This window comes from Onychostruthus taczanowskii, unplaced genomic scaffold, assembly GCF_017590055.1.
Source record: "Onychostruthus taczanowskii isolate IOZ18803 unplaced genomic scaffold, ASM1759005v1 scaffold10, whole genome shotgun sequence".
In the NCBI taxonomy this organism is placed as follows: Eukaryota; Metazoa; Chordata; class Aves; order Passeriformes; family Passeridae; genus Onychostruthus; species Onychostruthus taczanowskii.
The window spans coordinates 8,450,967-8,473,762 of record NW_024496526.1 but is presented as its reverse complement, the minus strand read 5'-3'; the positions used below and the strand labels follow the sequence as shown (position 1 = coordinate 8,473,762).

General features: G+C 44.5%; 1 protein-coding gene across 10 annotated transcripts in view; it reads right to left on the bottom strand.

Moving 5' to 3' along the window:
* KALRN (kalirin RhoGEF kinase) overlaps positions 1-22,796 on the bottom strand; it is a 473,687-nt gene that overhangs the window by 76,835 nt on the left and 374,056 nt on the right. For 9 of the 10 annotated variants that reach the window (XM_041406297.1, XM_041406207.1, XM_041406244.1 and 6 more), the window contains exons 34-35: positions 20,018-20,047; positions 18,224-18,470 (exon numbers count right to left, since the gene is read on the bottom strand). In XM_041406297.1, the coding sequence (XP_041262231.1) occupies positions 18,224-18,470; positions 20,018-20,047 (277 nt within the window). The remainder of the gene's footprint in view (positions 1-18,223; positions 18,471-20,017; positions 20,048-22,796) is intronic. The other variant, XM_041406235.1, reaches the window with a different exon arrangement.

Below are 22,796 nucleotides of genomic sequence, written 5' to 3'. Positions count from 1 at the left end.
GGCCCGGCCCGGCCCGGCCGCGGAGGGAGGGGGGCTGCGGCCGGACCGGCCTCCGCTGCTGCTTGGAAGCAAAAAAAAAAAGAGTTTTCGGGAGGAAGAAATGCAGAACTGCGGTATCTGCGCCCAGACAGGCGGTATCTGAGATCGGGAGCGAGAAATAAAAACTGCCCGGCAGGAAGTTTGCTAAAGCTCTGATATGTTGCGGATGGGGGGCGTTCCACCAAAAGCCTTTAAAAGGCAAAACTTGTATTGCCGTGGGGTTTTTTTAAACTTCAGAATGTTCTTGGCTTCCCTCCCCGCCCCCAGTGCCATTCCTTAACTTAAGCATCTGACAGCTAAAACTCTTTACAACTGGCTGAAAATACTGCCCAGCCGGCGGTGATCCCAAGGGTTCTGCCTGCTTCCTGCAGCAGCAGACCTGCCTGAAGCACTGCAGAGGGAATGACTACCCTTCAGACACACGGACCGAGACACTCGAGATCCAGAGGCACAGCTTGCTTTGGAAGGTGCCAGCCTGTTGTGTTAGGATTTCCCACCTAAAGCATAGGCAACTGGAGGTGCCAAAAACATCCCAAACCTTGCTGGAGGCAGCTGGTAGGAGTGGTCGGGCAGGATTCCAGAGCAACAGCATCATAGTTTTGCACTCTTGCATCAAAAGCTGAACAAACCCAACAAGCTACTTCTCACAGGTAGATGTAAGTGTTGATAGGGAAGGGCAGAGGGGAGATGTGCCACACTTTGTGCCACTGTGTGTCAGGGCTAAAGCCCATGCGAGTACAGCTCTACTGGTGCCACAGACTGCTGATCTGGACTAAGGCTTTTGGCAATGGCTTTGGGGTAAGTGCCATTCCCAGGAGGACAAAGGCTATTTCTGGCCAGGAAGGGAGGGTTGGGGTCATGGCAGGGTGCTCACAAACCCACCTCAGGGTGCTCTTGTCCAGAGGCAGGCCTGGACTGAGTGATTCCATGTAGCCATTGGGTGGGATCGTGCAGACCCTGAAGGAGTCCTGGCAGAAAGACCCCCAGTAACTGGTGCCAGGAGAGGGACAGAGGAGAAACTGAGAAACTCCCTCCACCGCACTGGCAAATATGAAACCTTTCTGCTTCACTTCTGACTGCTCTGCAGGAACCGTTCTTTGACTACAGCCTCAGAGGAAGGACTGACAACCTTGCAACACGCCCGAAGCATGCACATTTTCTTGCCAATGCCCTTGAGCACCAAGGTGTTTTCAGTACATGAGAACAAAGGGCTCTGTAACTGCTTCCCATTTGCTGTGTGTTGTGTCTTTCTTTGACTTGGGTCTTTGCCTATCTGGGAGCTGCAAGGGAATGTCTCGAGGGTGCACTCATGGCTCTTGTGCCTGTAGCAGGGAGATAATAATGTCACACATGAAGCAGAAACCACAGCTGCAGCCAGAGAAGGAAAAGGTGGGCTGGAAACCAGCTGGGACACTCACTTTCTGCACCTCTTCTTTCTGTGTTTGTCCCTGCCATGGCTCTCCAGGCAGCAGCTCTACTCAGGTCCTCTGAGTGATTCAGGAAACTTGCAGCAGGGCTTTTCTCAGAAGGCAGCTCCTCACTTCTCTTTCTACTTTGAACTGCTTCTCTCTTTTCTAACACACCCTTGCATAGCATGCCCACCTCTTGCCCCATGGGCTGGCTGCCCCCCCTGATCTCAGCCTACGTTGTGCAGACAGAGGGGTAGAAGAAGTGCAGAAGAGGGCTTCACTGGAATTTCACTGCTCATGTGGCATCTGCTCAGACCTGCAATACAGGACCTGAGGCAGGAGCAGCCCATACCCAGAGCCTGGTTTGCCAGATCCCAGCTCTTGGTTGGTTTAAAAAATCATCTTAAGAAAACCTTTAACACTCCTCATTTAAGAAAGTAGGAAACAGCCTAAGCTGTTCACCTCTAGCATTCCACCTCTAAATTCCCATGACTCCTGGAAGAGTTGTCCATCCTGAGGAGACTTGTGGGTCTCTTCCAGCTCAGCATGTTCTGTGATTCTGTGTGAGCCTGGCATGCTGGGGGGAGTTTGGGGAGGCAGGGGGTAACTGGGCTGATCAGAGCCATCAGCTGAGAGCCAGAGTGGTGGAAAAACATGGAGAGTGTGCCAGCAGAGGCACTACAATAACCCTGCCAGGGAATGAGTCTTCACTAAACCAGCGCAAGGACATGGAGTTTGAGACTGGGAGGAGGACTGGGAAGCAAGGTTGCAGCTCTTGTATTTGCAGCTAAACTTTAAAACATAATTAAGGTGCAATTTCAGGTCTTTAAAAAACCTCCTTCCCTAATTAAAACAGAATTGAAGTAATTATTGTGGGAGGAAGCAGGCTCTGCCCCTCCCCATTCTACAGATCCAGCAGTGTTATGAAGATTATCTCTATAAAGTTGCTCTTTAGAAACACGAACATCCACACATACTCACTGATGAGTGATACATGGAATAAATATTTCACAAAATAAGGCTGAAAGCCATATTCTTAATAACCACACCATATCAATTAGCCCCTATAAAGGGGAGGAGGAGACATGCTGTGGGCAGTCTAGTTCAGCTCCAGCCCTAGCTGGGAAAAACATCTGTCAGCAGCAGCAAATTGGCACTATGCTGCCAGCTGCACTGATTCTTTAGTTTCAAGTAGGGAATTCAACCTTTGGGATGTAGAAATGTTGCAGAGATTGTGTGGAGGATGAAAATCTGTAGAGCCCTCTTGCCTGAGGTGAAGGGCAAGGAGCTGCTTCTCTGGGACTAGAAGATTATTGGGCAGGATGAATTTATGTGGTCCATGAATTATCAGTCACCCGAGAAGGAAAAGATCCATGCCCCTGCTCTAACCTATGCCTGAGTCAAAGAATAGAGTCATAGAATGGTTTGGGTTGAAAGGCACTTTAAAGGTCATCTTATTTGAACCCTGCTGCCATAGGGAGGGGCACCTTACACTTGATCAGGTTGCTCAAAGTCCCATCCAACATGGCCTTGAACACTTGGCAGCCACAATATCTCCAGGCAATCTGTTTCAGTGCCTTACTGCCATCACAGCAAAGAATTTCTTCCCATCTAACTTAAATTTCTCCTTTTTTACTTTAAAACCATTCCCCCTTGTCTTATCACTACCTGCCTCTGTAAAAAGGCACCCTCCCTCTTTGCTATAAACCCCCTTTACTGGAAGACTGAGTCACAGGAGTTCTTTAAGGAAACTTCTCCTGGAAACACACTCCAAATGCTCCAATCATTACCTGCAGTGGAGTGAACAGGAAAAATTTTATGGCCCTGGCTGGCTGCATCTGAAGCTGAGTCTATTAGCAGTGTGCCTGCACCATGGGCCATGTGTGCTGCCCTGCCCAATACTGAAGATGAACGGGAAGTCATCTCAGTCCAATGTCAGGATGACAAAGAAATTACTCCTGTCCACTCTTAAATACTCCTTTAGAAATTCCCCAGGTATATGAATTACTTTCATATTAAATAGGAAATCTGAGATGGTCTGTAAAAAGTACTGTTGTTGTAGAGGGGCAATAAGTTCTAATAGTTTTACTCAGCCTTCCTGAGAAAAATTTGGGGTAAAAGATGGAAAACAAATTTTTTCATGGCTTTGAGTGCTCTCTCACACTTGCAGCAGCAATTTTATTTTCTTAGGTTATGAACTGAGGGACCTATCTGAGGAAAACAAAGGACAAAATAACGAGGGGATGTAAAGTGGCATGGCTTCATTTTGGGTCAACACAAATGCAGTGAAACACGCCTGGCCCAGATTGCCCTGGAGTCTGTAATGCAGAACAGCAGTGACAGTATTTCTCCCATAGTAACAGGTGCTGTTTCCTTCCCCCCATCACGTACATAGGGAGGTGAATAATGTAATAGCTGACAGGAGCATCTGTTCATTACGTATGCAAGTCAATCCTACATTGTGCTTTAGGGTGTAAAGTGATCTCTGCAGAAAATCCATCCCTATGGACATCACTATCATGGAATAAGATGTACTATGGTTGATTTATTTTTTAAATCCAATGAAGCTTAAGAATTAGCTACCCCTTTCTTAGGGAGGAATAGCAAACCAACTATCTAACAGAAATAACTGATGGATGGCAAAAGGAAGATGGATTTGCACAGTTTTAAAAACACAATTTAAATATTTGGTGTCTTGCAGCGTCAAATTCAGATAGTGCAAAGACATGCATGAAATTTAAGTTTTTTTTAATGGGGACATTTAGGTACCTCTACAGAGCAATTCAGAGGGTGCAGGCAGGACAGTAAACATGGATGTTCTGAAAACCAGTGAGAACCACCAGGACTTAGCAGAACTTGTTTTCGGATTATGGTCTTGCTTCAGTTCATGGAGAAATCAGCCCAGTAGATGCTGGTTTCATTACTCATTCTGTCACTTGCTTTCTGTGTGACTTTAGGGGAAAAAAAATTACCATTTCATGCCTCAATTTTCCTATGTGAAATAAAAGGATATCAGCATTTCCCATTCCCTTTAAAGTGGTCTGAAACAGAGATTAGACATCCTACAGTGAACAACAAGAAGAGCTGTCATGGTTAGCTGTGTCTTGAAATGAGTGTGACAAAATATGTCTCTGGCACTAGTGGCCTTTGGAATTAGTATTAAAAAGCACCTTGATCAATGCATCTTGCCTGCAAATGCTACTTGCAAAACCAGGTAAATCTGAATGACTGGAGGGAAACAGATTGGCAGAGAGAAGCAGTCCTTGCTCAACCAGCACATTTCAGTACATTATTCTTGGCTCTGACTCCAGCTATTTTCAACAGCACTAAACATTCATTAGATTCAATCAAATGAACCACATTCTTTAAAAATAGCCAGAGCCTTGTCGTGCCAGTTGGAAAAAACAACAAGTTTATTGGGTACTAAAACAGATAAAATAAATTTAAAATAAATAAATAAATGGAATCATATTCCCTCCTGGTGCAAGAGAGCACAACTCCAAGGAGAGGTTTTTGGCTCCTCAGTTCAGCACAGTGGTAGGCAAAAAAAGGAACATTCTCAACTAGCTAAACCAAACAAATTAAGAAGAAATATAGACAGTCCAGCACAACCTCTACACTGAACTGCCATGTAGGCATATGTTCAGCAAATGTAGGATATATCATCCTTAGCTCTCTGCTGTGGATGTCAGCACGGGGTGGATTTATGGCAGCTTAGAAGAGTTGCCATGACCTAGCAGCATCCTGGCACACCAACCCTACTGTAAAGCCAAAGGCCACAGCCAGACCTGTCTGCTCTGCTGTGATGGACCTCACCTTTCCACACTGCTCACCCACCTCTCCCAAACATCACCAGCCCCCACTGACACCAGCCTTTCTTTCCTTATTTACAACCCATCTTTTCTCTTTCTCTGCATTCTATGAAGAAGGAAGATCTACAGAAGGAGAGAAGTGGCTTGGAGACTTATCTCCCAAAGTATCTTATAAAGATCATCAAGTGCAGGTGGATGACTGTAGAGCAGACCACAGAATAAGATACACATATTTGCTTTCATGTGATTCAGTCTGTTTCAAGAGAATTTAGATTTTCCCCTGCCCCGAGATATTTAGGTAGGTGCAGCCCAGGATAGTTTCACCTGCTTTTGGAGCAGAACATGCCTGCAGAACACATTTGCCCCTTCAACCTCCAGCCTAACTTTGCCTCTCAGAGATCTCAGAACAGATTCCTATGCTGTCCAGTTCCTCTGGTTTCCTGGGCACAGGACCAATTCTCCTATATATACATCTCCTTCCTAAGCAGCAACCATTTGCTGACAGCGAGTTGCTTAAGAAAACAGTTACAAGCTGGTGTAAAGTACAGCCCTGTTCCATCCTCCCAGACCTCACTGTAGGCTCACCTGCCCCTGGACTGGTGCTACCGCTTCAGCAAGGTCTTGTGTGAGCAGAGGGGACTTCTCTGACCTGCCAGCAGTACACCAGATGAGTTCTGCTCAGATGAGGCTGCAGCAAAGAGCCTCACCTCACAAAGCTGTCTGACCTGGGAGGCCCCGTAAGCAAACCACACACCACACTCTGTTGGTTCAGTATCCATTGGCTGCTGGGGAGCTGTGCTGGATGCTGGGCACATCCTGAACGAGCTACTGGTCAGAATAAAACTCCAACCCTTCAGCAGAAAAGAGTGAAATAAAAATTTAAAGCAGGTTTGTGTTTGTTTCCTGAAGCACTTATCTCCATTAGAACAGAGACATATCTTTGGGAGTTACAGCAATGCCCACTGACAGAAGACAAGAGGCATTACAGCGCTGCCTTTTGGGTGTTTTGGCTCCTGACTTACTGTGTTGGGCCTCGGTGGGGAAATCAGGAGCCTATCTCAGCCCATCATATTCTGCTTCCCAAGACAAACAGGAGCCTCACCCACTGGTGCATGACAAAGGTGAGTTGTTCTAGCAACTACAAACTAACAGTGTAAAAAAATATTCCCAGCCTGCTTGTCCCAACTTGCCTGAGGTTGTTCTATTTGGATGGTAGAAGCCACAGCTGATTTTCCTTTAAATGCTATTTCTCTTTCTTTAGAGTAAGTTGTTATCTGTTTTGGTTGGTTTGTTTGTTTGTTTAATGGAAGACTATCCAGACTATTTTCCTGGGATGCTCTGCAGCAAATTGCTAATTCTGTTCATCTCCTTTTCCTCACCCAGTACCCAACACAAACAGGGTTTAAGGCAAGCTAAAAGAAAAATTTAAAAACTGGCACACACTACCTGCTGCTTGGGGGGAGAATTTTCTGTTTGGCTCATCTGGTGGAATTGCATTAGAATTAAAATAAAATTCAATGTCAGTATTGTAAAAGCTTATATTTATTTGGGCCAAATTACTGCATTAACTGTATTTTCCACTTCCCTTTTATTCTAAGGTAAAAAGACTCCAGAGGAGTTCTTACCAGGCAATGTTTAAGATGGCAAAGCTTTCTGATTTACAACACCAGATCTAAGACAAGTATAAAAGAATCTGTAAAGCTGCTATTGAAACTTATGGCAGGTATAAATAACAAGGGCACACATAACAGGCAGCCTGCTGTGCAGAGAATTGTAAAAAAAAAAAGTAGTTTTAAAGCTATTTTTATCAGCTGGTGGAATGACTGGCTAGAAAACAGCCCTTCTTTTTTCAGTGTGGAGCACCTCTGCCTGCTTTCATTCTTTGGTGTCCATATACCAGCAGTTAGGATATTTTGAGGATGTTAGCTCACTGACAGACAGGATTTCTGCTGATGTTCTGTTCTGAAGTGCTGCTCCTGGGAATGCCAGTCTAGCACTGAAAACTCTGGAAATCCCCCTTCTGCCTGGTACCATCAGACATTGCCAAAAGCTGGATTTCTACACACTGGAATTTCAAGTCACCACAAGACAGAAAACCCTCTAGGTCTTTCTGCAAGAGGGACAAGTACATGATGCCATTGGAGTACTTTTTAGTTCCTGTGTTCAGGCAACTTCTTGGTATGTAACAGTTCCATATTATATGATACTTCCATGAGCACTCTGAGTTGTCAAGAGCCAATAGTCCTGCCAAATCCCTTTGGTGCCTTTTCTGTCTCTCCCAGGTGCCTGCTCCTTCCTGCTGCTTCCCCTGTGCCAACAGAAATGTTTGTGCAGCCTCACAGTGAATCTGATCCGCAAGTGGATCCAGGTTAAAATTAACCTAGTGGGGAAAAAAAGCTTTGTTTTAGCCCAGATTGGTTCCTTGATCTGCCTTCGTTGTCCTGTCAGCATTGCTCAGATTTCACTGCAAAAGCCTCAAGCTGTGTGGCTGCTGCATCACCTGCACTGCTGTGCTGTCTCCTGGTCTGGGTGATCCCACTGCTGTGCTAGATCCTGGCTGCTCAGGTAGGCACAGGACACATTCCTCATGCTCAGGGAGGTTCACCCTCCTGGTGTGAGACAAAATGGGTGCTCCCAGCTGGCTGACAATTTTCTGCTCAGCTGAGAGAAGCCCCAGCCCCTAGTGCTGCTGAGCTGAGCCCTGTCTCTGTTGTGCCTGCATGTCCCATCTTATGTTGGCAATCAGAAGCTGATGGGAGAGGAATGAACATTTTTGCATTTTTATGAGCAGAAAGGCACATCTTTGGAATAATGAAAAGCTGCAGCAGACTGAACACTGCAGAACATGTCGAGCTGCCAGGTGAAGGCTGTGTCCCAGCAGCTGTCCTGTGGAGCAGGTCTGTGTGTGCTCAGCACAACCACGGCAGATCTGTCAGAATAGATGTGGAATGGCCATGAGGGTTATGGGGTGGAAAGCCTGAACTGCCTTCACCGTGCTCAAAGCTTTTTTCAATAAGGCTTTTCACAGGTCAGATTGGCACCAAAAGCACCCCGATTCCTTCACCCTGCATGAAACCTAATTTGACTTTTCTAGTCAGTGAAAGGAAGAATGTTCTTATTTCACTGAGTAGGAGTCCTGCAGAGTTAATAAGTTCTTCGGTGCTTTTCTGAAGAATGCTATTTGGTTCTTAAAGCCAGAATCTGCTCTCTGGTAGCTAAATGCAATTCCCACAGATTTCCAAAGAAACTGTATGTATGTTCCTTAGCAAAATGCAGCTATTAACTTAAAATCCTGAAGAAACATGAAATCTAAAGAAAATAGTCTTCAAGACTGTACCCAGCTCTTTATTTTCTCTAGAAAATAAAGAGCTGGGTACAGTCTCAAAGAAGTAAAACTGAACTGTACAAAGACCTAAAAATACCTTTTAGAAGTGTATCTTAAGTTCAAATATCTTGGTGTTCCTCCCTAGTCTAGGAAAGAGAAAAATGCCCTTGAAATATGATCACTGGGTGCTACTATTGAACTTATAATCTTTTTGGCTTGAAAAAGCAAAGGGCAATAAAAAAAACCTGTCATTTGGCATCAGGCAGTATAATGTTATCAGTGAGAAAAATGGAGCTTTAGGTTCACTTAATGAAAACGGGAGTCATCAATACTCATGAGCTGCAAATTATGTTGCTAAGGAGAAGTCAGGGCTGCTTTATCTATGAGGTGTTGGATAGTGTATGACTACTGTTTTTCTTGGAAGGCACACATTTAGTGAGGCTGGAGGCCATCCCAATCTTTCCTGCAATATACAAGCAATTATCTCTATGCTGTGTAAAATTTAATTTTTATTTTGCAAACTCTGTGAAGAGAAAAAAACCCTTATTCAACTGCATTACAGTTCTGCACAATCAATGAATGTTCAATGCATATGGAGAATATATGATACAAATGTAAAGTAGCACCTTCTAATAAATGCTTAGGACATCCAAGGACAAGAATGGTTTAATATTTAAAATGTTTTCCTGTTCTAAATTGTGAGAGACTTATTTAAACAGATTTAAGGAAAATGCAGTCAAATATGGACTCTGCCTTCAAGAAAAGAAAAGTTCTGGAGTTAAAGATGACATTTTTATATAAAGAAATAATATTCTTTATGAGACCAGCTAATATGAATGGGAAAAGACACACTGGCATTTATGTAAATGACCTCCTGTTCTAGACTTTTAGACCATCATAGTTGCAATAACATTAACTCTACTTTCTAAAATTTGGGATTAATCTGAACTAAGCACATTTGACATTGTTTCAGGTTCTTTTGCAAAATGTGTAACCTGGGAATAAGTGCTCTGGCAAAATGCTTGCCAGACATAAATGACAGGAAAATCAGGCTTCTTGTGTCAGGATCAATATATCAAATCTGTGCAGTGTGCTGAAGCAGATACACAGAAACACCATTTCTGTTACTGGAAATACATTATTTAATACACATGTGCTTTGCATCATGGTTTGCCCATTTCCAGCTCAGAGCAGTCAGGGAAATGGGATTTTTAGTAGAACTAGTTCACTTCAAAACATGCTCATGAAATAGTTAAGATTTGCAACAGAAGGATCAGCCCAGCAGTGTACAGGCCTTGCAGGGCACAAATAATACATTTAGGATTAGTCCCTTAAACTGTCTGGAAGCTGAAAGAGTAAGGAAGCAATATTTTGGGGAAACAAAAATCATCAGTCATTAGTATTTGTCTTACTGCAATTCTTGCAAGGACCAGCTTCAATCTTTGTGATGGTGCTGTTGAAAAGTACATGCACAATTTGACATTAAGTTAGTAGGGATGTCAGGCCTGAACCCAGAACCTGCAGTTTACTTTTCCTTCATGCTTAAGCTTTTAAAATTTCAGGGAAAAGGATCAGGCAGTAAGTTACACAATATTGAGCAAAGCAAAAAACCCTGAGGAACACAATGAACGGTGGTGCACTGAAGCTGGTTACACAGCAAAAAACCCAGGCAAACAACTCCCATCCCACTCTTCACCCCACAGTCCTAGATGGATTATGGTTCAATGTCCATCTGTGAAAATGCTAAATTTAGTCTGTGCTCAGAGGAAACACAAGACACAAGTCATGCACATGCTCCTGCTGATCTTTGAGGATGACCTTCCTGTCAGCTCCATGGGCCAAGTGCTGCAGAGCCACCCCCTCTCCTCACCACACTACTGTATTTTAAGATACTTGACTAAATACAGAGGAAATAGACTTTACCCAAGGAGCTATTTTTATACCCTTCCTCTGGGTGCTTGTTTTTCACTGTGGGGCAGAGGTGTGGGGATGCTCTGGCTGCTGGCTTTGGGTCAGAACTGGTGTAAAACCTGGTGGTACAAACTGCACTGCCTGCTTGCTCTGGTGTCTCTGCACTGCACTGAGGCACTGCAGCTCCTACCAGGACAATAAACAGAAGGCACCCATAGGGTTCCTTTGCAGTCAATAAAAAGAATATTCAGACCATTTTCAGCAGGTGCCTCCTCTGGCTAACTGTGCAGAGCACTTTGGATAATCCCTGACCTGATCTCTTGACCCTGAGTACCACAGCAGGAGAGCTGGGTCCTTTCTCAGTACAACAACCACTGCTCAGCCTCTGTGAGCACCACAATTTGTGGTGCTTCAAAGGCCCCTTTCTCTGCTCTGGTCCTGCTAACACAAGGGGAGGCTGAGCACTGCCATTCTATGAACAGACATGTGCTGGGATCACTGAAGAGCTGGGGACTGGTTTAGAATCAGGAAGATGCCTCTGGTCTTCCTCAGGCCAAATGGGATGCTGCATAGCCCACATTACTCTAGAAAATGATCTCAATTAATTACAAGTCTAATATTTACTCAGCAGAACAGTCTTTGGTCATTGTGGTTTCCCAAGAGCTGGGACATCATCAATATGTGAGCAATAAAAACTAAAAGTTTCCTTTTCCAGTGTGTGTTTGAAAACAAGCTGGGAAAAAAAAGGATTGATGCAGCCTTTTTTGTCAGCATGTATGCTCAGCTGAAGTCCTCTCAGACCATCCCCTCTCAGCTGGCTTGTGGGGCCAGGAGAGGGCTGTGGCCACCCACTCACCCATCACCTGAGCAGCCAGGGGCCAGCTGGGACCTCTCCTTCATCAGCTGCAGCTGAAGAGGGAAGTTCTCACTTCTCTGCACGACAGCAAAAGGGATATATCTCGGTTGGCTTAACCTGGCCCTGAAAAGCATGGGCTGGCCCCAGGAAAAGAAACTGAGAGAATTTATGACCCTGGTCTTCCTCCGGGGCTGTGCAAGGAACTGCAGCCCTGAGCCTGACACAGAGAGGGATACCACTACTGAGTTTCTCGCTAGTTTCCTTGCCAGACCAAGTGCTGAACCTTTTGGCACTCTTAGTGAGTCTTGGTGGTTCACAGCATTTTAAATTCCCTCCGTTTCTCCTTTTTTTTCAGTGATAAAACAGCATAGACACTGTACTGTGAAATTTGGGGTTAAGCTGACAGCGACTATGTGGATAAATTTTATCCACCCCCTGTCAGAAGGGGAAGCAAGGGCAAAGTAAACAAGAAAATTTGCAGGCCTTCTCTCTTTTAAACAAAGAATCCTGTGTTTAAAATAATAAAAATCCACTGTACAAAAGCAAAGCAACTTCCCCCAAAATAGCCTTTCCTGTTTTATCAAAGCATTCATCAAAATTGTCCTTTTCCATAAAAATAAAGTTCCAGGTAGAGTACTGGAGGCCTTTTGTTTTGACTAGATAACTGAAGCTGAAGGAAGCTGTAATAAATATAAATGTCTTTACTGGTAGCTAGTATGTCCCTATGACTGAATGTAGGTGTTAGTGTCTGGTGATGCCATACTGAAAATAAAAAATTATGAAACAGAAATACCACCTCAGTGAAATAGAGCTATTCACAAACTGTGGAACAGCCTGCACACTATCTGCACCTTGAAAGCACGGCTCCCACAGCCTGCATATGAGCTGTGTCTGTGGCTTGTAGGGGAGGACACATATTTCCCAAGGATTTGTCAGTTTAGTTTTGTTTTCTTGATGTACCTGACAGGTAAAACCCCTGGTAGGGCTACGGGCACAGTGCTATGAATACCCATACACAGATATGGCTCATCCTCTCAGCCTTGGCTTGGCTTACCCCTTAGACACAATGCAAATCAGATCTCATCACCCATATTGCTACATATTTGCTTGTTTTTTATTGTTTTCAAGATAACTGTGCCCAGGAGAAGGTATAAGCACGGATAACTCCAAGGATGGACACTTTATGGGTGCCTGAGTTCTTCTGCAGGGTGATTGTGAAGCAGGAGAAAGCACAGAAGTGTGGGATCAAAGTGCAGCAGTAGGGAGGGGAGTCAGGATCAGCAGCTCTCCAGCACTGTGGCAGACACTGCCCACTGAGGTAGAAAGGAGCAAGATGATGGAGAGAGCTGTGAAGGGCCATCAAAGTGAAGGCAGACAGAATTTGTTTGATGAGAGGAGGGAAGCTCAGTAGAGAAAAAACAAGGGAAAGTGTGACGTGACTGAAATAGCAAAGTGGTTTTGAATTCTTTCATCTTTATTTTCCTGCTCCTTTCACAGCTATGTGGAGCCACACTTGGACACTGAGGCAGAGCAGCAGCCCCGAGCTGGGCTGTGGCAGACCTTGGTGCCAGCCCAGGGAGCTGCCATGTCCCATCACACTCGTGACCAACTTACAGTGACTCTATTGTAACTGAAAAGGAATGAAAATGAACATTTCCTGATGTGATTTTTCTATGTAAGCCATGTCTTGAACATGTAGCAAGGATGCCATGAGGCACTTAATGCCAGCAGAAGGGGTCCATGTGACCTCTCTTGAAAGACAGCCTATGCTATAAAATTTTGACTCTGAACACACTTGCTGGATCAGTATCAGGAACAGAGGTGAGGGTTTGGGTTTTTTTAATTTAAATATTGCATATTTATATTGACAATGGGAGCCTGAACATTGTTTGTTGAATAGGAACCCTGTGACCAGCTTATGTACCAGTTAAATCAACTGTGCTACCTAATGAAATGTTTCCTTTAGTTCATAGCCTTACAAACATTTTAATCGACCACTCTTCATTAAGCCTCAAAAACAAAAACAATTTCTCAGCCTCCACAAGGACAAATGAAGGTTTAATGCAGTGCACTAAAACTTCTGAGTTGTCCTCACACAGCTCCCCTGGGACATCAGGAGTCATTACCATGGAATATGTTTGCAAGAGAGACTGTTTAAAACACAACTGAGAAAGTGCTTGAGCCAATGCAGATCACAATTTAAAGCTCAAGAGGAACAGGGATATAACAAAAGCAGCCTAGACTCTGTTCTCGCACTAAAACCCAAGATGTTCTTAAAAAACAGAGATGTGGGAAGAAACAATTATGCTTTTCCCTACACAGATGATTCTTCTGAGATAGGAACTGGAGGAAAGAGTCTTTCAAACACAGCAAGAGCTTTGCACACTAATGCATTAAATGACTGAGATAGGAACTGGAGGAAAGAGTCTTTCAAACACAGCAAGAGCTGGATTAGCATCACCAGCTTTGCACACTAATGCATTAAATGTCCTGCTCTTTCCCACATGGAGAAATTACCAAAATTCAGGTCTCAGTGTGACCTCTTTTTCATTAATACCACTCTTCTCACCAGCCTTGTTAAATCCTTGTTTTGCTTCCTGCTGTCCCAGCCCAGCCTGCCATGGCACCTACCAGCCCCAGGCTCTCTCAGGCTGTGGGTGACCCCCAAACCTGTGAGCTGTGACTGGTGCAGCACCAAAACTCTCATCCCTCCTGGCCAAAGCCTGGTGCTCTGCCAGTGGCTCCTGGACACAGTGACCCATCTGGGAAGCACAGGCAAGATGGTCATCCTGCTAACATACACCTTGCAAGATCTGTGTTTCCTCTTCCTCTGGAAAAAATCCAACTATTTCTCAGTTTGGTCTGGTACGAGGACCAACCACTGCCACCAAAGCCCGGCTGCTAAGTGGACTTCAGCCTGCACAGCAAGATGTTTGCACAGTGTCTTCAAAAAATATATTCCTCATCTTCTCCAGAGATATGCATCAGACACAAGTATCCTGTGGGCAGGGTCTGTTTTGGGGCCTGTATCATCAATCCAAAACAAATGCCATGAAATCCTATCTCTTTTTTAATGTCCTCTTTTTCTTTTTGTGATGGAGGTTGCTTAAAATTGCTGCAAGTATTAACCTCTGTTAGTCTTTGAGTTACCCCATGTGCTTGATGTTACAAGAAAAACCCTGTGTAAAGGGTCATCAGACAATGACTTTTAAGACCAAGATTTCATCTAATTCTTTCATGGGCCAAATTCAAATTGGAAATCACTCAGTCAAAGTTAACAGGTTGCCACCAGGAATATGCTTGGCTCAGTGGGCTTAATGAAGGTCATTAAATTCCTTTCTATCCAAGTGGATTTCACTCTCAATTTGAAATTTATAGCTTAATACCTTAGAGCTCAATTATAGGATAAAAGAGACAGAAATAAAAGTCACAACTTTCCTGTATATATTCATGTGGGATAGTTCAAACAGAGCTTCATTTCTAGTGCCAGAGATCTTTCTTTTTCCTTCCTAGGAATACGAGTCAGAAAAACAAAATCCTGCAAATTCTGGAGCCCAGTAACAGAGACTGCAGACAAATTCCTTTTACTCAATCATCTGTATATCACTTGCAAAAGGTTAATCTCAGAAACCTGTTTGCCTTTTTACAGAGGGTAATTGCAAACACTGTCAGAACATCAGAAAGGAAGGACAGGCAGGAGGATACTTGTGCTCTGAGCTGTAGTCAGGTCATGAAAAAATCAAATGTGTATCCTCCAAAGGAACACAGCCAGGAGTCAGATGGGAGGCTGGGAGACCTGTCCTTAAAGTCTCTGCACTCTTAATGATCAACAAGAGAGATCTGTACAGATATTTCATTACAAAAGGTAGGAAGTGTTCTCTTCTGGGTGTGTTCTGTTATATTCACACCACGTCTTTCCCTTTGCAATATTTTATGTTAATTCACTACTGATTTTCAATGGAATAGTGTAAAAGAGTGAGAGCCAGAAAGAGCACATGTTCAGTTGTGAAGTTTGGTTTTGCATTTCTAGTGGCTTTCAGTTAGACTGTTCAGAAAGGCTTGATGAGGACTTGCACTGATGCTTTACAAAATGTTCTGCTGATCCCACTAAATTCAAGCCTTCATCTATTCAGATGTTAGCTGACATATTACTTTCTTGAATCCTTCATTTTAAGGACAATAGGTAGCTTCCATGAACCATGAGGTACATTTATATTCCACCATTACTTATAATAGGACCAAACAGAGTAATTTGCTGTTTCTGTCTATGAAGATGTAACTATGTTTTGATACTTGGCAAAACTCTGTATATTTCTAGAATAGATGGTAAATACTATTATTAGAAATGTTAAGTTTTGAGTACAGGTACTTTCTGTTCTTAAAATTACTTGTGCTTGTAAAAGCAAAGAATTATGTGCCTTGGTAACTGCAAGCAAAATTCAGCTATTAACCTGCTTTTCTGCAACTGTGTATGCTTACATATTTGAAGCAGACCAGGAGCATCATTAATGTTGATATAAGATGTGAAAGCCTTTGTTCTGGGTTGTAGAGAAAGGCAAGAAATTGTGGAAGCCTGGACCAAGGGATTCTGCCTGCAACCAGTGCCTAAAGCTACTGGAAGTAGAGAAGGGCTCAACTCTGAATAGTTAGAAACCATTTGTCATGCTAATCTTTCCAGCACCTCATGAGACCAGCAGGCTCTTTCAGCAGCTACTGCATTTTCCCCTTTAAACTTACTCCTCTTTCTTTATTCCCAGCATCTGTTCTTTCAGTTTAAACAATTTCCTGTTTTCCTAATAGAGGGAGAACTGATTAGACACAGAGCCTATTTGCTGTACACTGGCCAAAATTGTGGACGGGGTGGTTATTTTTATTATTTCTAGCTGCACTTCTGGAGATCCCATTAATTCTGAGGCTCCCTGATACAGCTTTGGTATGTGCAGGAAGAAAACTGAGGCCAAGGGGGAAAGAAATATAAAGGAAATAAAGGCCATGAAGGAGCCAGCCTGCCCCAGACTTGCTTGCTCAGAGATGCTGGGCCAAGAGGCAGCTCCAGCCCCGGAGCAGTGGCAGCGTGTTAGGTGAGAAAACCTGCCTACAGGCAGGCAGAGTGTGCCAGCAAAGCCTTGGTGCTCTGCTGACACAGCCTGGTGGTTTCAGCTATCAGTGGGAGCTGTTCCACCATCCACAGCCCAGCACTGTGCCCATTCTGCTCTACCTGGGGTGCAGTTCTGCCCTGAAGCTCACACAATCATGTCAAAAGCAAAGTCTCCATGTCCCCTGCCAGCCTCCAGCCCCTGCACCACCCTGTCTTCGTCCCTGCTTCCCTTTCCACAGCCTATTCTTCCACTACGGAAGTTTTATTTCATTTAAGGAAAAGCTCTACAACCTGACACTCTCAAATGAGGTTGGGTGGTGTTTCACAGTGCCCTTGAGCAGAGACACAAGCCCAGCTGCTGGACCACGCACACAGCAGACACGTCCCCAGCTTCCTGTGAGTCATGCCAGCCAGTGACTGCTCTTACGCAGAGCAGGCTGGTTTTCAGCTTTACCTTTCTGTTAAGTCCCAGAAAATGTGCATGTAAGCAACTGCAGCACTTCTCAGCTGAGGGCCAGGACAGGCTCCCCTGGCAGCAGGGCAGGGCCCCGGGAATGCAGCAGGGAGAAGAGGTGCCAGCGGGTCTGAGAAGTGCACGAGGAGCTTGGAGCTCACACTGCAGACAGAGCTGACAGCTGAGGGGATCAAATCTGAGAGAAGCTGAGCTCTCAACCCCCAGGTTTGGATCAGATCCTCTTGCAGTGAAAGTCTGATAGCAGACTCTGGCCCTACAGCAGTGCTCTGTCCTGGGCGTGTGTCCCACTCCCAGCCTCCGCAGCGGGAGTGCAGGCAGGGAGCGAGGACAAACTAGAGCTCAGTTTCAGTGCTTTTTCTCCAAACAAACAAAACCACCAAGCCTAACTTGCTCAAGCAACAATGGATCAAATTTTATTTCTCTTAATGCTGAGTGGAAAAAGATTTTTAAAAGACAGTTCAGGTTGCTGGCTTCCAGTTGGGAGTGGGATGATAGGAACCTTTCCTCCCTGGACGTTACTTGTGTTGTGCATGGTCAGAAGTGGGGCCATAACTAAAACCAGACTTGCTCTGGCCACACTGACCTGAACCAATCCTGGTCTATCAGTCTGGAGCATCTCCTAAGCCTGGTTGCATGGATGCTGTATGTGGGACACACATTGCTCAGAACAGAACATCCACTAAAGAGGCTACAGACAGCACAGAGACGAACAATATTCACCATTTGTTGTGAGTGAAGCCCAAGCTCTCAGGATAATACCAGAGATGTGTTTTGTTCCACATTGATTTTAAAGGATTATTTCCCCATGGTACTGTGCCATTACACACAATGTCTCCAGTTCACAAGGTAGTGGAGTGTACCAGTACTCACTGGTGGCCTCTTTGCATTTACAGACAAGGATATACAAAAAGAACATGAACTAGTGTGCACTTCGGCAATCATAAAAAAACATATCCACAATTTGGGGCATCCTGGGTGTATAGACAGCATGGCTTTCCCTCATTCTAGGCCTTTAGGCACTGAAAACAGTCCCTCTGTTGTTCAAAAGTCTTATTTTTATCCAGAATCTCAAGACAATGATTACCACATAGCAGAAGACGCACATGTACAAACATTGATTCATGGACATGGAGTCAGGCTAGTGCTGTGCCCATTCACAGGGACCTGGGAACAAAACTCACCAAGGACTGAACAGCCTTTTACCCACTGACTGCAGGAGCAGCCCAAGCAGCTTTGCACTTACATGATACAAAAGGGAAAACCCAAAACAATCTTAAAGCAGCTGGGCTGTTGCCTACCTTTTCCTGAAGGGAAGAAGCAATCCATCTCCACACTGCTGCGGGAATGGGAAATGCAGAGAGCGCTGCTGGGGACCAGACCCTCCTGAGGTGGGCTCCTCTCCGTGGTCCGGACCAAACACCAGCCTGGCCTCTCACTGGGCCTCTCCAGCAGCTCCACTGTCTGCCCCACCTGAATGCTCAGCTCGCTGCTGTGGCCCGCTGTAAAGTCCTGGAGCACCACAGTTAGTTCACACCCTCCAGACAACTGCCCAGGTTCAACAGGAAGAAAAAAAAAAGGAATAGATGTTAGCAAGGGTAGGATGAAAGCAATCATCTCTGCATCATATTTACACTGGCAAAGACAGGATTTGTGTTCCTTAGAAGACAAGTTAATTTGTTTTGTCAAAGTTCAACACGTTGTGCCTCTGGTTTCCTTTACGTCTTATTGATTTTGCTGGGCTGAAGTGAGACACCAAAGCTACCCACCCAGTAACCTTTTGAATGCTAGCTGTGGGGGAGTTTTTGAGCCATGAATCTTCTAGCTGTGATTGTCTATCAGAAACCCTGGGGATTTTTTTGTTGCTTTAATTTCTGGGGTCATTTTCTAGCTTGGCAATAGCCCAGGATGTCTCAGTGCTGTGTTTCATGGTGTGACAACTTCCAGCTCATCCCTCTACAGCAGAAATGAGACATTCCCACTGGTCACCAGTGCAGTGAGGAAACAGCTTCTCTTTCCTTGGAAGACAAGAAATGTACCCTCATCTTCCCAAAGTTGCTCTAGGGACCTCTTGGGAGACTACAAAATCCTGATGGGGCAGATCAGGAAAGCTCCTCCCATGCTCTCTGATGGAACCCAGAGGTGTAAATATATAAACACAGAGTGATTGATTATATGCTGACTTTCAGGATTTGTACCTAGGAATAAATGTAACATTTTACTTCCGTACTGAGTGCTGGAACTGCTGCTTTCCTTCAGCCTCACACCCTGTGACTCTCGAAGAACAACAGTGGTCTGTGTAATCACAGTCTCTGTATAGCCAGGGACTGGGAATATAAGCACTTGTGCTTCTATTCCATAAGTGATTGTACAGATTTCTCTTTAACAAAGCTTGGGGTTTCTTTAACAGACTCAGATATCAGGCCTGGATTCTTGCATGTCTAAAAAGGTGTGAGAATGAATCGAAGTTTTTTCTGGCCTGAGGAATCTTTCTTAATGCTCCTCTGCAATGTGGATTTCTTGCTGCCTGCCCTAAAGGGACCCTCTTTCCTTGTCCTGTGTGCTGCATGCTTCCCTGAGGTACACAGGAATCTTTGGGGACTCTTTTTCCAGAGTCAAATTTGATAGAAATTTTGAAAGAAATTAGTTCACTGATTCAAAAGTTCTTAAGATGAGGATAGTAAACAAGCATACTACTATAAACTTTATTTTCTTAGGATATGAAGCTAAAACCAAGGATATTATACAATAATTTTAAATGAATGACTTGTAAACCCAACTGAATTGGAAGAAACCTTGTCAGATGCAGAGTAACTGTGGAATCAGTAAAAACTGGGGTCTGCTTCTCAGCTTGAATGGGGGAGCCCCTTGAGGAGAGCACACAATCTCTACAGACTTCACTCTTGAGCTGGTACAGTCTCAAAATCCCTTCTCTCAGCCCAAGCAGCCCCAGCACACACTCCCAAGGGAACAGCCTGTCTCCCACTCAGTGGCATAGGGTTTTTGTGTCCAATGCAGATGTGAAAGAAATCCCACTCACAGGGGTGATATTCACAATTACAGAAAGGGGTCAGTGGACAAGGACTGGTTCTCACCTGTCCTGTGTCTCTGCCGTAGACGAAATGCTAGATTTGGGGAAGAAGAAGGAAATATTTCTCTGAAAGATTATTTGTAAGTAAATAGAAACAAACAAACAAAACAAACCATGGCAGCTGCTTGAGGCCGTTCAGACAAAGTGCAGGCATTAATCCTGGCAGAAAGAGCTCAGTGCACTGATGGAAGTGCACAAGAGGTCAGTGTAGCACCTAGCAGGGCAGCTTATCAGCAAACCCACCACTCATCATGCTGACAGTCTCCCCATAAATGGAGAACAGACATTCACAGGGATGGTAAGAATGAGATACTGCTATAATATTTGCTGAGGTTTCTTTGCTATGGACTAATTTGAAGAGTAGAAAATCTTCCTGACCCAGTATAGTATGTGATTTGGCATGGTGTGGGATATTTAAGACAGGAAGAAAAAAACTGATTACTTCTTGCTAAATACACAGACAAAGCTTGCCAGAAGTGATGGATTTCTCCTAATTCTTCCACGATTCCATGTTAAATAAACTTTCTGTCCCCCAAATTATGCTATCTACGATATCTTCTTGGAAAATAATCAAATCTCTCCTTTTAGGGGAAAATGTGAACAAATACTCTGCTCTATCAGCTTCTCTCCCACAGAGCTGTTTAGAGCATTCATGCCCTGTTCCGGAGCACCACTAGGTGTCCGTGTTTGCCATCACACAGCAACTGAATTTGCTATAAATAATTAACTCTTGCTTGTCTCCGAGGTGCTTATCTAAGAACGAGGTGCAGCGTGTGGGCATGAAGGAGCTGGTTCAGACAGCATCCTCAGACTGATTACTTTCAATGATATGGGCAGAGGATGTTTCAGAACATTAAAAAATTGTCTTCAGATGGTTCAGATTGAATTTTGAAAAAGAAGTCATTTTTATTGCTTAAGCAGGAAAGGTGAAACAGCCTGGGAATATTCCAGGGGAAAGACCTGGTCAAGATGACACCTGGGAAAGTTTGGGACAAACAAGGCACTTCCCAGGGAGCATCAGCCTGGGAAGTGCTGCCCTAAGCAGCTGCCTGCCTTCCTCTCTGGGGGCTGAGGGGCAGCTGACCTAACATCAGTTTATGGCAGGCCTTGTCACCCCTTCCAAAAGAACTAAACATCTGTGACACCAACAGATGCTTCAATTTGGGCAACACCTGTAAATGTTGTCCAGAGGAGGCAGGTGTGCTCCGTGACCCTTGGGTACCATCCAGCTCTGTGTGCCTGTTTGCTTTGATTCATTATAACAGCAATTTAATATAATGAGTACAGGAAGTGATCCTCCCCTGGAGGAGCTCCTGGGCACCTGGTGTGATCAAGTTCTGCCTCAGCAGACATGATTCTTGCCCTTCCCCACCTTCAGACCATATCTTTGACATGTGAGGGAGGGAGCTTGCTTCTCTCAGCTCCCTGGAGGCCTGAATATCCCTGAAGGCATATGAATTTATACCATCTGCTGCTCCAGGATCCACTGCATGGAAATGTGGACCAGGGCTTTCACATGCTACAGGTGACTGGCTGGAGCCAGTGCTAAAATAACACATTTCCAGGGAAAGAGCCCCTCCTTGGCAGGTGCAATTAAGCAGTTTCCCGTTTACAGGTAGGTGCAGGTGCTAGGTACAGGTAGTTAGCTCAGGGAGAGCCCATAGATCATTTTTAGGTGCCAGCTCCAAAGAACAGAACCCTTCCTGTTGCCCAAGGGCTTCCAAGTATTTCCCAGGCCTGTTCCATGTCTTACATACCACCACACCACAAAGAACATTTTCTTACTAAATTAACCCACAGCAAAGTAATCTCTCTGGAAAATTTATGATATACTAATATATATCTACAACTTGCAAGCCACTGAGGAAAAATGCAAATACATCTGATTCCCGATGGCAGAAATTATTTCACCTGCAAAGTGATCACTCAAGCTGTTAGTTACTTAATTTGTTTTTAGAGAACAATTTTCCAGCTTCTGAGATGTATATCATGCTTCCCTCTATGCTGGAGCATGGAAATAGGAATACAGATGGACTGCTGGTGTCACACATATTGCATTTGTTTTGGAAAGAAAATAGAGAATGCCCTTAGGGTTGAAATTCACAGATAAATAGCTTCACATTTTAACATATTATGTTCACTTTTATTATTCCTGTGATTAAAACCACCATTAAAGCCACTGACTGGATACATTTAGAACCCAGACAGAACTCTAATCTGTATATGGTACAATGAGACACATTAAAATAAAAATAACAATGCAGCATGCCTTTGCAGAGCACAAGGCATAACTGAAAGATCTGACACAGGGACAGGTCAAACAAATTACACAGCGAGCAACAGCCTTAAAATCAGGAAGAAAAGGAAATGGTAGAAGCAAATAGCAAAATGTAATGAGGAAGCAAGAGGGCCCCAAGCTGTCTGGAGCGGCTGTATGTCCTGAGAGAAGCTGGCAGGAGCCCCAGCCCGTCTCCACAGTGCCTGCCATCAGCAAACCATCTCCCATCCTCTGCATCCACGAGTTCCTGGACTAGAAAATATCATTGTGCATTCCGTGTGTAAATGTTTTCATCAGGTTACTTTAATCTAGTGATCAAATCTGAGCTAGAGGGGAGCCCTGCCCGTTCACCAGTGCGGGCAGGGACCCAGGCACAGCCCTCGGGAACTCCCCTCTCTGCTGCAGGACGCTGCTCACAAACCTCAGAGCACTGATGGGAGCAGTTAATGGCAGACACTGACTCTGGGGAATGAGCTCTGTCACACACCTGAGCCTTTCTGCTCCT